The sequence below is a fragment of the Phoenix dactylifera genome, chromosome 7 (assembly GCF_051530095.1).
Source record: "Phoenix dactylifera cultivar Ajwa chromosome 7, Ajwa_hap1_PhDact_Kaust_v1.1, whole genome shotgun sequence".
Classification (NCBI taxonomy): domain Eukaryota; kingdom Viridiplantae; phylum Streptophyta; class Magnoliopsida; order Arecales; family Arecaceae; genus Phoenix; species Phoenix dactylifera.
This window is the reverse complement of record NC_143196.1, coordinates 15105079-15119091: the sequence shown is the minus strand read 5'-3', so window position 1 is coordinate 15119091 and position 14013 is coordinate 15105079. Positions and strand designations below refer to the sequence as shown.

Here is a 14013-nt window from a genome sequence, read left to right as displayed (position 1 = left end):
ATCATCCGGTGCGGCCAGTCGTATTGAAGCTCAAGTCTTTGCCGAATTGATGAGCCCATAACGTTATGGTCGAGTGAGGGATTATGGCATTGGAGTTACCTTCACTCAGTTGTCTGTAGTAAACCGATATACCTAATATGCCAGACAAGTTAGTAGCACTACAGAGGTTTGTAGTCTGAAGACAGAAATAGCACAGATAAAGCAGACATAAGAGACAAAGATAGAGGAGATAAGATAGAGTCATAGGACCGATATTGCGGAGTTGAAGCAGATCCATGAGTTAAAGATACAATCTTTGCAGGATCAGCTTGACCAGATTTCATCTTTGTTGCAGATTTACCCTTCTGGTAAATAACTAAATCTATTTGAATATTTTACGTAATTATAATGTATTTTTGTACGAGCGTAATGACTTTCGTATTCTTACTTTCTAAAGTATTTTTTTCATATAGGTTGCTGATACTTCATCTACTCGTAGAGATGACGATGCCATCAACCTCTGATACATTGTAGGTTGTGTATTTGTTGTGTTGGAAAGTAATGTATACAAGTTTAAAAATTACTTTCATAATTTTTTTAAAAAAAATTACTTAAACGTGTTGGCCGAAGCTAGGGCCAGCCGATGCTTAAAAGCGTTGGCATAGAGTCGGTTTATGCCGATGCTTTCAAAAAGCGTCGGAAAAAAAAGAGTTCCACCTCCACCTGCCCAACGCTTTCCGCACGAAAATTACTGACGCTTATAAGCGTCAGTAAGGACTCTAAAAAGCACCAGAAAATATTATTTCTTTTGTAGTGACCATTTCCTCCAACAAGCTGTCAATCCCAGTGTACATCCTCTAGGACCAAAGGACATCTATGGTGAGCTTCTTGACTATAATAAAGAAGAGCTAGGAAGTAGATTTCCTCATACAAGAGCAAGTGACCCACATATGGACTAATGGTCATATGTGATGGTTGGATTGGTTCTACCAGATGGAGTATTATCAACTTTTTGACATATTGTGATACAAAGATTTTTTTTAATAAGTCGATTAATGCTTCCAATTAGGTGCACGATACCATGTACATCTTTAGATTGATGGAGAAGGTGATTGATCAGGTAGGAGAGGAGAATGTCGTAGAGATAACCTCAGATGAGCTTCTTGTATCATATGATGGTGAGGGCAAAGATTCAGATCAAGACAAATTTGATGGATGCCCAGGAGTACATCGATATCACTAAGCGACGATGGGACTACCAGATGGGTAAAGACTTGCATCTGGCATGCAAGTAAGGACATTAAAAATTAGATTGCTTCTGTACTTGTATAATTTTACTCAAATGATTACGAACTCTATCTGTAGCATACTACCTGAACTAGAAGTTTCAGTACACCATATATAGAATCGATATAGATGACGAACTTATGGCCGCGATATATAATGTGATTTATAAGATAGAGGCTGATCTAGAAGTCGTAACCCTATATCTAGAAGAGCTAAGTTTACTTAAGTGATATGTATAACTGGTATTTTCAATTATTAACATATTACAATACATTAAATACACAATTATTCAAGAATGAAATTATGCACATGGTGATGTAGTTATATAAAGAAGATGTTTACCGCAGCATATATACTTGATTTTTTATATTGTTATGTTTATATTGATCATATATAATCTGTTTTTTGCCTTAGAAACTTTTATAGTAGAAAGAAAAGTAATCATTATATTAGTTTGTTTATGCCTATTGTTATATAAATATAACTTAGATATAATTTTATTCAAAGCAACTCTCAAGTGGTGAACTTTCAATAATTATATTTCGATGTCCCATTCTATTTACTTAGACACTCCTACATTGACCATGGGGACTTTGGCTAGTTTTTTATATATTCCAACAGTTAACAATTAATTCACCCCCATTTTTTGTAAAAGTCATAAAATAATAAGAGAAGTAAGAACGTATCAAAAACAGGTATCAGAAAAAACGAAAGACCACAACCTGTTATGATGTGATCAATTTAAAATCATAACATGTATGAAAGATTCTAGATTTATTCCTGAAAATAATAATAATAATAATAATAATAATAACAAAAACAATAATAATAATAATCAGATTAAAGTAATTGTCTGAACCATATAATAAGAATCAGAATGGAGAAAATAACTATCAAACTTTTAACTGGTCATTCAACAAAAATGGTTGATTAAACCCAATAAATTGAGTAAAAAGAAACAAAAATAATGTAGAACCAATAAAGCAAGATTGACAAAGTAAAGTACTTGTCTGAACCATACAATAAGAATCAGAATGGAGAAAATAACTATCATAACTTTTAATTGGTCATTCACGAGTAATGATTGATTAAACCCAATAAGCTGAGCAAAAAGAATCAAAAATATTGTAGAACCAATAAAACAAGAATCACAAAAGCACATACTGAGTTTTACTTTTAATCTGCATTTAGAGGGCATCAAACTTTGCTTGTGGAGCAGATCCACTCCAAGCTACTAGACAAGAATACAAGAGATTTTTCCAAGGGACTGAAGATGTAAACAACAAATCACGAGCAGAATGGAAGTTTCAGATAACAATTAAGAAAATCATCTAAACTTGAATTTCTGACCTTTCAGTCACACAATTCTCATGCCCATAAAGCAGGTTATGTGCAACATGAAACTAATTAAATTTGTTAGAACCAACAGCATTCACTTCAGACTCAAAATACAAAGAGCATACCATGTCATGACGTAATGAAGAACAACATGAAACTTGTTATGGTCCAGCTTGCCTCCTGTAATTGGAAGGTAAATAAAATTTCATAGACATAAAATGCAAAAAAATTCTTCCAGAATACTATTGAAATTTGAAAGGAAGATAAAACTGAACATGCATATCTATCACTACAGCTTCTCATCATAAGTAGTGATTTGGTTATGCCATAAAACCAAGACATACAAAATCTCTTGTTCTAACAATCATGACAGCCATCTGGAAGCACCATTAATTCAACCATATTAGTGAGCTCAGATTCTCATGACAGCAAATTGAAGAGCATTTATATCTGAATCTAAGAATAACAAACCCTAAGAAAGGTATCAAAAGCATCATAAATCAAGATAACAACCTGTATATGTAAAATCATATCAAAAAGGGTCTAACAACACATCCTTTCCAAGCTGCTTCTTGTATATGAGCCAAAAAGGAAACCCTTTGCAAACCAAAAATAATGGGAAGCAAAATTAAGATAAACTACTCCAAAGAAAACCACCAACACTGGACAAAAAAGCAAAAAAGAAAAATCAAAAGAGTGCCTAGCCAAAACTACCAAGTCTCATCATTTGATTCATCAACAGTGTCCACATCCACCAGTTCAGCATCATCGACTCCATCAACATCCTCATCATTGTCATCTCCATTGTCAGAACAAACAGGCTCATATTCATCATACCAAGGGCTTTTGAAGGACTGAATTAAGTGACACTTGCGCTCAATACCTTCATTTATATCTACTTTCCAGCACCCACGGATGTCAAGGACATGGAGATAATGGCAGTTGGTGAGAATGGCATCTAGCCCACAGTCACTAAAACGTCCATAGGCAAGTTCAAGGTATTCAAGCCTTGGCATAGTGTTGGCCACAGACAATGCCTCTGACTCATCTACCTTGGCATTCACAGTGCCATCCTGGCTCCATTCATAGTCTGGCGGAGGCATGTTCCTCCTCAGCTGAATCAGGGACTTGCAATGCTTTCCCAGGGACTCGATGCCCTTGGAGGTGATCTTGAGGCAGTTGCTAATGTCCAGTACAGTTAGAGCTGAAAGTGATTCTGCATGCTTCTCCACCATTTGATCGGTTACTTCACTCATTGGAATCTGGAGGATATTCAGGAACCTTGCACTGCATAAAGGAAAACAAGAATTGTCGTTCACACTCATGAAATTACAGCACTAACTGGCCATGGCTCTTCAGCATGGTAAACAAGATATTTATGCCTAATACATACATGGATGTTGTAACTTTGATAATTTGTGTCATCCCCGTAAATCTCTAACAAAGAAACAACAAAGTCACACATGAAAGTAAAATGTTAAGAATCACAATCCTAAAGTCGAGGCTTTTTCTCCTTGCAGCTCGCATGCCACATGGCACAAGAAAATTGGGGCTTCATATTACACACCCAACGTGAATTGTGCTGAGCCTGTGACCATGCGTTATAATGGGTCTGAGGAGAGAATTTCTGGGGATTGGGCCAACTGTCTACAGTACAATAATCTAGAAAAGAAATGGTTATTCCCTAATACAATACTAGTACACAGGATATTATTAGAGCTACAACCTTCAAAACAGAAATTCCATGAATGGTGAAGAGGACATTCAGAACACAATTTGCATTCAAGAAGTACAAGATTGAATTTAATATTATGCAGAATACCCTGGAGACTTGAAACCCCAGTCTCACTTGTTATGGTTCATGGATCAATCATTTAAAGGCACATTGGGACAATCTACAAAATATTCTTTGAAGAAGATTCTTGGAATAATGTAACAAAGAACAAAGAGCAAAACATTGCCAGTTTGAAAGACAGGTAGAAATGAAGGTAACAACAACCCAAGTTAGAGCAACCCAGACTACCAAGAGAAAACGCAACTAACAATAACTAAAATATCCAATAAATCTCTTATCCACTTTGCCTTGACCTTTTACTGACCTTACAGTTCTTCCAAAGCCTCAAAGTGAACTAACAATATCTTCCCTAATCACCAAATAAATCTCAGGGCAAATATATTTAAAACAGGGCCAGTGAGAACTCTACGGTTTCACAGTCTTCTAGATTAATTTTATTGATATAATTAATTGTAAAACAACAAATATTAAACATTTGACACGTAAATACAAAAATTAACAGGGAAAACTTAAAAATGAGCATCTCAGATCATGAAGAAGAAACAAACCAGCCCCCCCCCCCCCCCCCCCCCCCCCAACCAAAAACAAAAAAAGAGAGAGAGGGAAAGGAAAAAAAAACTTAAAAATGAAAAAGAGAAAAAATCATCTATTTTTTCATTAGCTTTATACTAGCCCTTACAGATTCTTCTTTATGATTTCAGCAAAAATATGGAAATACCATTGAATATATCACTATATATACATAAGATCCGATTAAAATGAAAAAGAATAGAAAAAGAGCAACCACTGGGTCTACTAGTAACAAATGATGAAGGAAAAAAGTTAAATTTTATACTACAACTAAGATATAACCAAGCTTCTCGGCATTCCAACAGCTTGAGAATTAGTGTCAAACCATGTAATCTGTTCACAATAGATATACAGAACTGCTCACAGAATTCCAAAAGTCTGGGTTCTAAATGCATGTAGGAAAACTTAATATTAGCCACAGATAGTTACATATAAATGTGCAATGATGCTCGGTGATTTATCAAAGGATTCAAGCACGTAGAACAAAAGTACTGTGCAAGGACTACGTCAAGGACTTGAAACCCTGTCTTTGAAACAGCAAATAGAAGGCATTGCTCGTACGAAGAAGGAAGAAAAGCATTAATCAAGAAAAGAACATACAGAATTTTATTTTGTTAGAAAAACTAAATAATAGACCACCAAGCAAAAAATTCCACTCCCCATGTTCCGTATCTTTTTGTGCTAACCGCTGCTCTTCTTCTAAAGCCTTCAACTAGCAAAATCTCCATCGTTATATGAACTGCTTTCGGATAGAAAATTTGGGCTTCTAATAAGCAACACTTCCAAAAAATTCTTACGATTAAAAATCTTCTAGATTCGTTTAATGGGAAACCTTCGATATTTTCTCACCAAAAAAAAAAAAGAAAACTTGTACAAGTATTTTCTGATAATAAAACCAAATTGGAAACCAGGTTGTCCGTCATAACATAACGAATAAATTTATTTCAGCAGTTGAAACCTAAAATCTATAAATAAAACACCATCTAATTCAAAAAAAAAAAGGAAACAAAAGAAAAACTAAAGGAAAATGAGAAAACTCCTCTTCCTTTGGTCCCTGCTTACATTTCAGCCCCTTTTCTTCTTCCATCTTCATGCGTCCCAAGAGGGACAACCTAGAACATGACACCCCATATTATTCCAAAAACAAGGGAAAAATCTAATCAAAATAAATTGAAAAATTAATATATGGATAAATGATTCTCAAAATTTTAATTACATACATGATTAAATAAATATCAAAAAATTGGACACTTGGCAGCTATAAACAGATAACACTTTCATAACAATAATAAATCAAGAAAAAAAAAATCAAAATATAACCAAAAAATATCACAAATTTTATGCATTCCAGAAACCAATCACAACAACCGAATACTGCTTATCAGCACTACAAACCAATCCAAATGACCAAAATAGAGAGAAAAACAAAAGAAAAAAAAGGATAAAAAAGAAAGAGAAGAAATGAGCAGCGAAAAGGGAGATGAGAAGGAAGTACTGGATTCGTACGAGATGGCGACGTAGGAGAAGGCGGAGTTGCCGAGGCGGTAGGCAGAGAGGCGGCGAAGGTTGCCCCGGCTGCGGCGGACGAGCCTCCTCATCGCCGAGTCGATGACATCGGAGCGGTTCACCCGGCGGCACCACTGTTCCAAGTCGATCTCGGCCCAGCAGTACGGCCCCAGCACCGCCTCCCGCCACCCCCGGCACACGAACGGCACCGTCCTCGACATCTCGTCCGCCGCCATCCTTCCAAATATCAACGCCAACACTTCCGGACTCATCGCAACCACCCCCGCGGCCTCCGCTGCGCGCCCCCCTCTTCGTCTCCCCCTCCATCGGTTCGAAAATCCCACGCCCCGTTAGAGCTGGGCCCGCCGCATTTTTACAGCAAGAGAGAGGTCATATCTGTCGACACGTGTTCTGGCAATATAAATCGGACGGTTAGGGCTTCGTCTTTTTTTTTTTTTTTTTTTTTTTTGTTCTCCACACTCTCTCCTTATCGTGGCTCATGGTACTCCGGACAACTGAGCCGGCGCTTTCGCTACGTGGGGAAATAGCCGGGAGATCAGGCGTTGGGCGGGTCGGACGAACCTAGGATATGACTGGGTCTTGTATGCGACACGATAGATAAAAGTTCGTTTAATTGGGAGGTGGTTCCCGCGATCCATGCTGCTTGCCGGAAAGGTGACAAGGGCTGGGGCGCTTGCGGAGCGGCTCGTTCACTGGAAGAGCGGAAGGGTATTATGGAGGAAAAAGTGGGCATGTTATCTCGTGCCATTCCGGGTATTGTGCATCAGGTAGGTGCTGGGGCGCAAATATTGTGCATCAGGTAGGTGCTGGGGCGTTCACATCAGGTAGTCTGAGGTTATAATCAATTATTACTAAGTTGTATGAATTAATGCTGCTTCTTTGTGATGGTGATGGAGGTTTTAAGATGAAGGTTTGCTACTTCGATCAAACTATGGAGCTGGCTCTGTTCCTTCATTTTAAAGGCCATGATGGGAAGCTGCAAATCTTTACACCTTCGTTACCCCACATCATGCTACGTACATGGGTCGTATGAAGTTTTGACGTTTAATTCTATGATTAGATATTATCTGACAATAGGAGATGCTATTATATAATGTGACCATTATGTTGTTTCATTTAAAAGTTGTTATTATCTCAACCCACTAAACCATAATGATCAAAATACCTCAGATGTTTGGAGGTTACTGACAAATTCTTTTTTAACTCCTTGTTACAAATTAATGGTTGCTAGACTTACACTTTCCTAGTTTTGAATTTCAAATTTGCTATAAACTTTTCTCAGGTGTTTGCTATTAAATTTTAATATTTATAAAAATAAGAATACATGTGCAAAATTAATAAATAACAATATAAAAAAACTGGTATTTTAATTTTACGATGTTTGACAGAACATTTGATGAAAATGAAGGCTGGTGAAGGTTGATAATATATTTCCAGAGAAGGTTCTGAAGCTTGTTTAATTCTTAAAGATGAGGTTCCTTTTGTTAGTTTTCTAACTAACAATTCACAAATAAAACCAAAATATTATAATTTCTTTGAAAAAGGTATTGTTGGCCTATAGTTTCAAGGTAGGGATTCCCAAGTCTTTTAATACATTACTTATTTGCATGGTCTAAGATATTAAAGGTTTCAAACTAAAATAAATCCAGAGATTATTAGTTATAAGTACAAGAATTAGACTATTCAATTATGAAAAATGGAAATACCTTATACCTAGCCTAAAGATTGTGAAGTATAACTTTATCCTACTATTTTTCAAGCAATACGTTTGTAAAAAATTCTCTTCTAAAAGGATGAGTTTTGTTGATGCCCAAATTCTGCCCGACCATGGTCTAATAATTTGGAGATATAGATGGCACTGATCAATACGCTTGGTTCATGGTGGTGGAAGATGGAGAGCCGATTTGCTGTTAGGAAACGTTGACCTACGCACAAAAAAAAGAGAAATGTCTACTGAAATGGCTCTAGTTGTGTCTCCTCTGATGCCTTTAGGAGCTCAGCTTTATGGAACTTGGCCTTTAGGAGCACACCCTTGAGGAGCTTGGCCTTTAGGAGCACAGCCTTAAGGAGCTTTGCCGTTAGGAGTGTGGCCTTGAGGAGTGCATCCTTATGGAACTTGACCTTTAAGAGTTCAGCCTTGAGGAGCTTAGCTGTTAGAGGAGATGAGCCATTAGGAGTGCAACCTTGAAGAGTTGGATCATTAGGTGTGACCTTAAGGAGCTTGGCCTTTAGGAGCATGGCCTTATGGAGCCTGGCCTTTAGAAGCGAGGGCTTTAGGAGCTTGGCCTTTACAAGAGCATCTTTATAGAGCTTGGCCTTTAGGAGTGTGGCCTTGAGGAGCTTGGCCATTAGAGCACGGTCTTTGAGAGTTTGGCCATCAAGAGATCGTCTTTTAGGAGCTCGACCTTTGGAAGTTCAGCCATTAGGAGGAGCTTAGCCATCCGAAGCTTGGCCATCGAGGAGCTTGAGAGCCTCTCTCTATGAAAGACTTGGGCTATTAAAGCCTTTAGCTATCTATGCATTGGTCTTTGGGATCTCTTGCCCTTATTTATATAGAAGAGGAGGTTACGATTGGAGGCAAAAACCAAAGGATAAAGCCATAAACATTCTTATGAGCCGTATCCTCCATCCTTATAAGCCATAACCATCCTTATGAGCCATAACCTCTTTATTTATCTAAATTTCCACCAAGAATTTATATTTTTTCGAATTCAAATCTTTTCAAAATGCTTGCCACATGTTGACCCGTGATTGGTGGGTTAGATTTATGCCACATCACATGTTTCTAACTTTCAAGTCTAAGCTATTTTTTCTAGCTCAAGCGAAGGAAGTAGTCAAGCTAGCTAACTACAGACAAGTCCGAACTTATCTTGCCTCTCCCATCTTTTAAAGTCACGAGTTCTAAGTGCGGTCAAGTTTGCATACCTCGACTAGTCTGGATCATTGAACTCTTTTTATTTTAAGAGCTGTTGGGGTTAGCCTTTTGTGTTGAGACTATTCAAGTCGACTCTATGAACTGTTTGAGGTTGGCTCATCAGGCTGCATAGGTTGGCTTGAGTTATGCTAAGAGGTGCCGAAGATCAGCTCATTAAGGTTATTGTCCTTTGAGATCGACTTGATTATCGGTATGGCTTGAGGTCGAGTGCTAGGTGTTTGCCCCCCATTCATCAACTATCCTATTTCTTTCTCTTCGGTCGTCCTGGCCCCCTACGATTATTGCCGAGGCCTTTAGCTCATTTCTTGCATTGGCTCATGGCCATGGCTTGAGCCCCTAGCTGTCGTCGAGTCTCAAATAGATATTGTTTTGACCGAGCTTGTTTCTCCTATTTGACCGACTTGCTTTCGTTTCTCCACCACCAGTCGCATTCTTTTGCCGATCATCGTGCGGGTCGCCGCAGGCCTACACTATCGCCAACAAGCAAACAGCATTGCTTCTTTCTCCCATTGGTTTGAGGAGGCCATGAAACTCCTTTGTCTTTCAAAAAAAAAAAAGAGAAATTTGAGGGAAGTAGAGTCCCCTATTTCTCTTTTCCTCTCTCTTTATATTTTCTCATTTCTCTCTCTACCCTCTTTCTTTCTCTTCTCCCCTCACTGTCTGATGTCAAGTGGGCCCAAATGGTCTCTCTTGTGATCTTGGGCAACCTTGGTAAAGGGAGACTAGACCCTAGCTACTAAGGCAGCATATCAGCCCCTACCCTAGTCCTTGTTGAATACCATTGGACTTTATTATCATCAATTATTTATGACCTATCTATACTCTATCCTTATTTTTGATCTACAATTTGATCAGTTGAACTAACCTTAGGCAACTTGATCCATATGGGCAGTTCTTTTCTCATATTTTTTTCATCATCTTTTCTAATTTTGTATCAATATTTTCTGATTATTTGAGTTGAATCCATAGAGAAGATACTACAATATGACCTATAATTGACAATTTTGTGGAGAAGGAATTTCTGAAATTTTTTGAAATTGATGGTGTAATTATGAGGTAAGTAATGCTTCACTTTTTCTAAATGTATCCATAAATTATAAAATTATTATATTAATAAGTTTAAATCATACTATCATGATGCATGAATTTGATTAACAAAATCTTATTATTCAATATATGTTATTTTGGAATATTATGATGATGCATGAATGAAAGTATTGATCTTGTTCGATTGATTTCGATACCATATGATTAAAAGTATTATATAGAACGAAATATGAAACTGCATGATTATTTTAGACTTTGAGCCTCACTATGTTAAGAACAGTACTAGTGGGCATTATGCATTGGCACTTGATTTGTTATAAAGAATTTACGTCGCAAGAAGATGCGCAACATACTGCAAGTAAATACATAGTTCTAAAAGACTTTGCCATAAGAAAATGCACGATACATCGTAAGAAGATGCATGTTATCATGACCCTACTATAGAAAAATATGGTCATAACTTATGGTTAACAAAATAAACTTTATATTTTGAAAGAATTTAGATTTATAAATGAAAATTTAAATTTTGAGAAAGATGAAATTTGACATGCATAATGTTTTGATAATGCATATCTTCATTTGGTTTTAAATTGATAAATTCAATATGCTTATTTTCTATAACTTATTATTTATATTAATATCTAATTTATCTAATTAAAAGCATTTATTGCTTACTGCATTGTCTAGCTCATTATTTGATATTTTACTATTTTTATAGATTCAAAGAACTAGTTTGCATGGGGCTCTGCTACAAGAGAGTGAATAGAAGCAAACTTTTGGTTCTTAATTTTAGATTAGAATTCTTGTAGAGTTTGATGTAACATCTTTCTAATATCATTGGATTTTATGAGGCATTAAAGTTTAGATTTTAGTTTTTTAAATTTTGGACGTATCTAATTTATTATTTATTTTGTTGCTTGTTTTATGAGATCATGATGAGATGCTTTGCATGCTTGTAGGAAAAGTTCTCTATGAGTATGCAGTAGTTACCTTAACCCTAGCTCATGATTTTGGGCCAGAGGTATGACAATTATTATTGGTATCAGAGCATAAGTAGATAAATTGTAATATATATAATTAGACATTGGATGAATGTAGATACTCTAGGAAAACAGAAAACGTAAAGCAGTGGCGATTGCAATGTAGGTTATCTTAATGAATTTTTCAAGCTTTGGGATTATATATGAAAAGATCACCAAAGAATTTTGATATAATTGATTTGTATGGTTTGAGATATGATGGAAGGCTGGACAATTTGTAAATCAAGTTATGATTAGTTGGCTTTTGACCAAAATTAATTTCAAGAGGACTAGCTATGGAATACTATCGTGTGTTGTAATTATGTGCTCATTAGTTGTTTAAGTGAATTTGGAAGCTCAATTTAATAGGGGGTATACTATGATATTACTTCTAGTTTTGATGTTAATTATTTTGTGAAACCTAGTGGATTGGGCTTGGTCCACTTGATTGGCCTGGCCCAAAGGCAATAGAGAGGAAGACTTTGGTTGGAGTCTTCTTCCTCCCTTCCGATCGCGATGAGGACTCCTCTCGATCACAACGATCGGAGGTTTATCGTGATTTAGAGACCAGCCGGATAAGGCCGGGATCCTCTATTTAGAGACCTCCTCCGAGTTCATCCAAGGTCGAGCCACCAAATTCTAACTTTCCCTTACGATTCATGTCTTCTTCTTCCTCAATTTGTCGCCGGCGAGAGAGCCACCGAAACCTCGCCAGACTGAGGTAAGAGTTCCTCATCTTCTTCTCTTCCTCTCTTGGTGTTTTGGTCGTTAATCATCATGGACTTGAGCCGGCAAATTGCTGGAATTTGATCTGAAATAAGGTGCCCTATTTTGGCTTGCAATCTTTCATCGTCGGCCTTGTTCTCCGCCGTTGGCTTCCATAGTTGACAGAGCTTGCCTCGCCGCCTCCTGTCGTCGTCGGGGCCAGCCATTGCAGCCTCGTTTGGGTTCGATCGAGAAGAAAGGGAGAGGGGTGGATCCCCTATTTGGAGAAGAGGAAGAGAGAGTCTCTCTCGTCTTTCTCTTCCCCACTCTCCTTCCTCATCTCTCTTTCTCTTTTCTTTCTCTTGTTGAACTTTCTCTCTCGATTCATGCCAGACATGTTGATTGATCTAGGTTGACCTATGCCATTAACGACCAAATCAAAACTTCTAATTGAACCCGAATTGAGACTGTTTCTCTTCTCCATTCTTTCTCTCTCTATAAAGTTTCTCCATCTAAACTTTCTCTCTCTAAAGATGATGGACTAGTAAGATACTTCTCGTCATGATTTGGGTCAACCCCGATGAATGACCTTGATTCATAGTCATCAAGCGATGTGTCAGTTCCATCCTAACTCCTGCCAAATATTGTTAGATTTGATCGCTCCGATTTTTTTTGAACCATCTGTGCCTAGTTTGAACATGGTTCGATGAATTTCACATTGATCAAACCGATCGAAGTGTCGGGCACTCCTACTTGGTCAGCCTTGTGAGGGTGTTGGAATTTAGAATTTCTATTTTAAAATAATTATGATAAAATTCTGATGAAAAGTAAAATTTTGGAATATTAGGCTATGAGAACGATTTTCAGGATTGATTAGATCTATTAGTTGGATCACATTTATAAGGTAAGTAATAATCCGCCTTTTCTAGATTCTTCATTTATATAATATTATTTTTGTATCAAATAAATTATTAACGAATTTATATGTGATTTATGAATTTTACGAGATGGAGATTTGAATGAAAAATAGATATATAAATTAGAGTAATATTTTTTGAACTATTGTTATATTTATTGTTCTTGCATTACATATGCATACTTTGATCGGATTATAATATATCGATTATTTTACAAAAGGAACTTTGATGTGTATCAGATTTGGAACTCTCACCTTGACTATGTTTTGAATCTGTTGCCCAAGGTGACAACCCAAGAGGGGGGGTGAATTGAATTTTCTAAAAATTATGTTCCCTAATTTTTACTTTGAATTGAATGCAGCGGAATGATAAGATGTTATTTACTTAAGCTCTAGGCAATTACAAGTAAAGTAGTGGAAAATTAAGCTAGAGCAATTATACTATGGCCTTAGGGTGCAATTGATCTAAAATTAACTTATAGTTGTATGATCAATTTTAATCTATGTGTATGGTAAGAATGGAAAGGAAGCTAAGCAAATTCTAAACAATCACTTATAACTCTATAGAAAACAAAGCTAGAGATATTACACAATCAAGAATGAATGTAAGGCATGAAATACAAGAGATAAGGCATCACAAACACAAAGATGTATAGTGGTTCGGTGCACCCCAGCACCTACATCCACTCCCCAAGACCTCTTGGGAATTTCACTATAATCCCTCAGATTACAGCCGGTTGTTTTACAAGCTCACAACCCAACTTGTTGTTTTGCGAGATCACAACGAACTCGGTCGGTTTTTACAGGCTCACCGACTAGAACCAACCGATTGTTTTCCTGGGTTCACAATCAAACCCAGTTGGTTTTTCTAAAGGCTCACCAACCACAACCTTAC

General features: G+C 36.9%; 1 protein-coding gene across 1 annotated transcript; it reads right to left on the bottom strand.

The window, feature by feature from the left end:
• Nucleotides 1-2836: 2836 nt before the first annotated feature.
• LOC103713372 (F-box protein FBW2-like) lies at nt 2837-6762 on the bottom strand. The gene is made up of 2 exons (XM_088724376.2): nt 6476-6762; nt 2837-3891 (listed from the first exon to the last, which is right to left on the bottom strand). Exons 1-2 carry the CDS (start codon nt 6745-6747, stop codon nt 3315-3317), a joined length of 849 nt encoding a protein of 282 aa, XP_088580502.1. The 5' UTR covers nt 6748-6762; the 3' UTR covers nt 2837-3314.
• Between the last annotated feature and the right edge of the window lie 7251 nt (nt 6763-14013).

Coding starts and splice junctions, on each gene's coding strand:
- LOC103713372 (XM_088724376.2), bottom strand. CDS start 6,747: ATGAGTCCGGAAGTGTTGGCGTTGATATTTGGAAGGATGGCGGCGGAC. Junction 3,892..6,475: donor TTCTCCTACGTCGCCATCTC/GTACGAATCCAG, acceptor TCCTTTATGCAG/TGCAAGGTTCCTGAATATCC.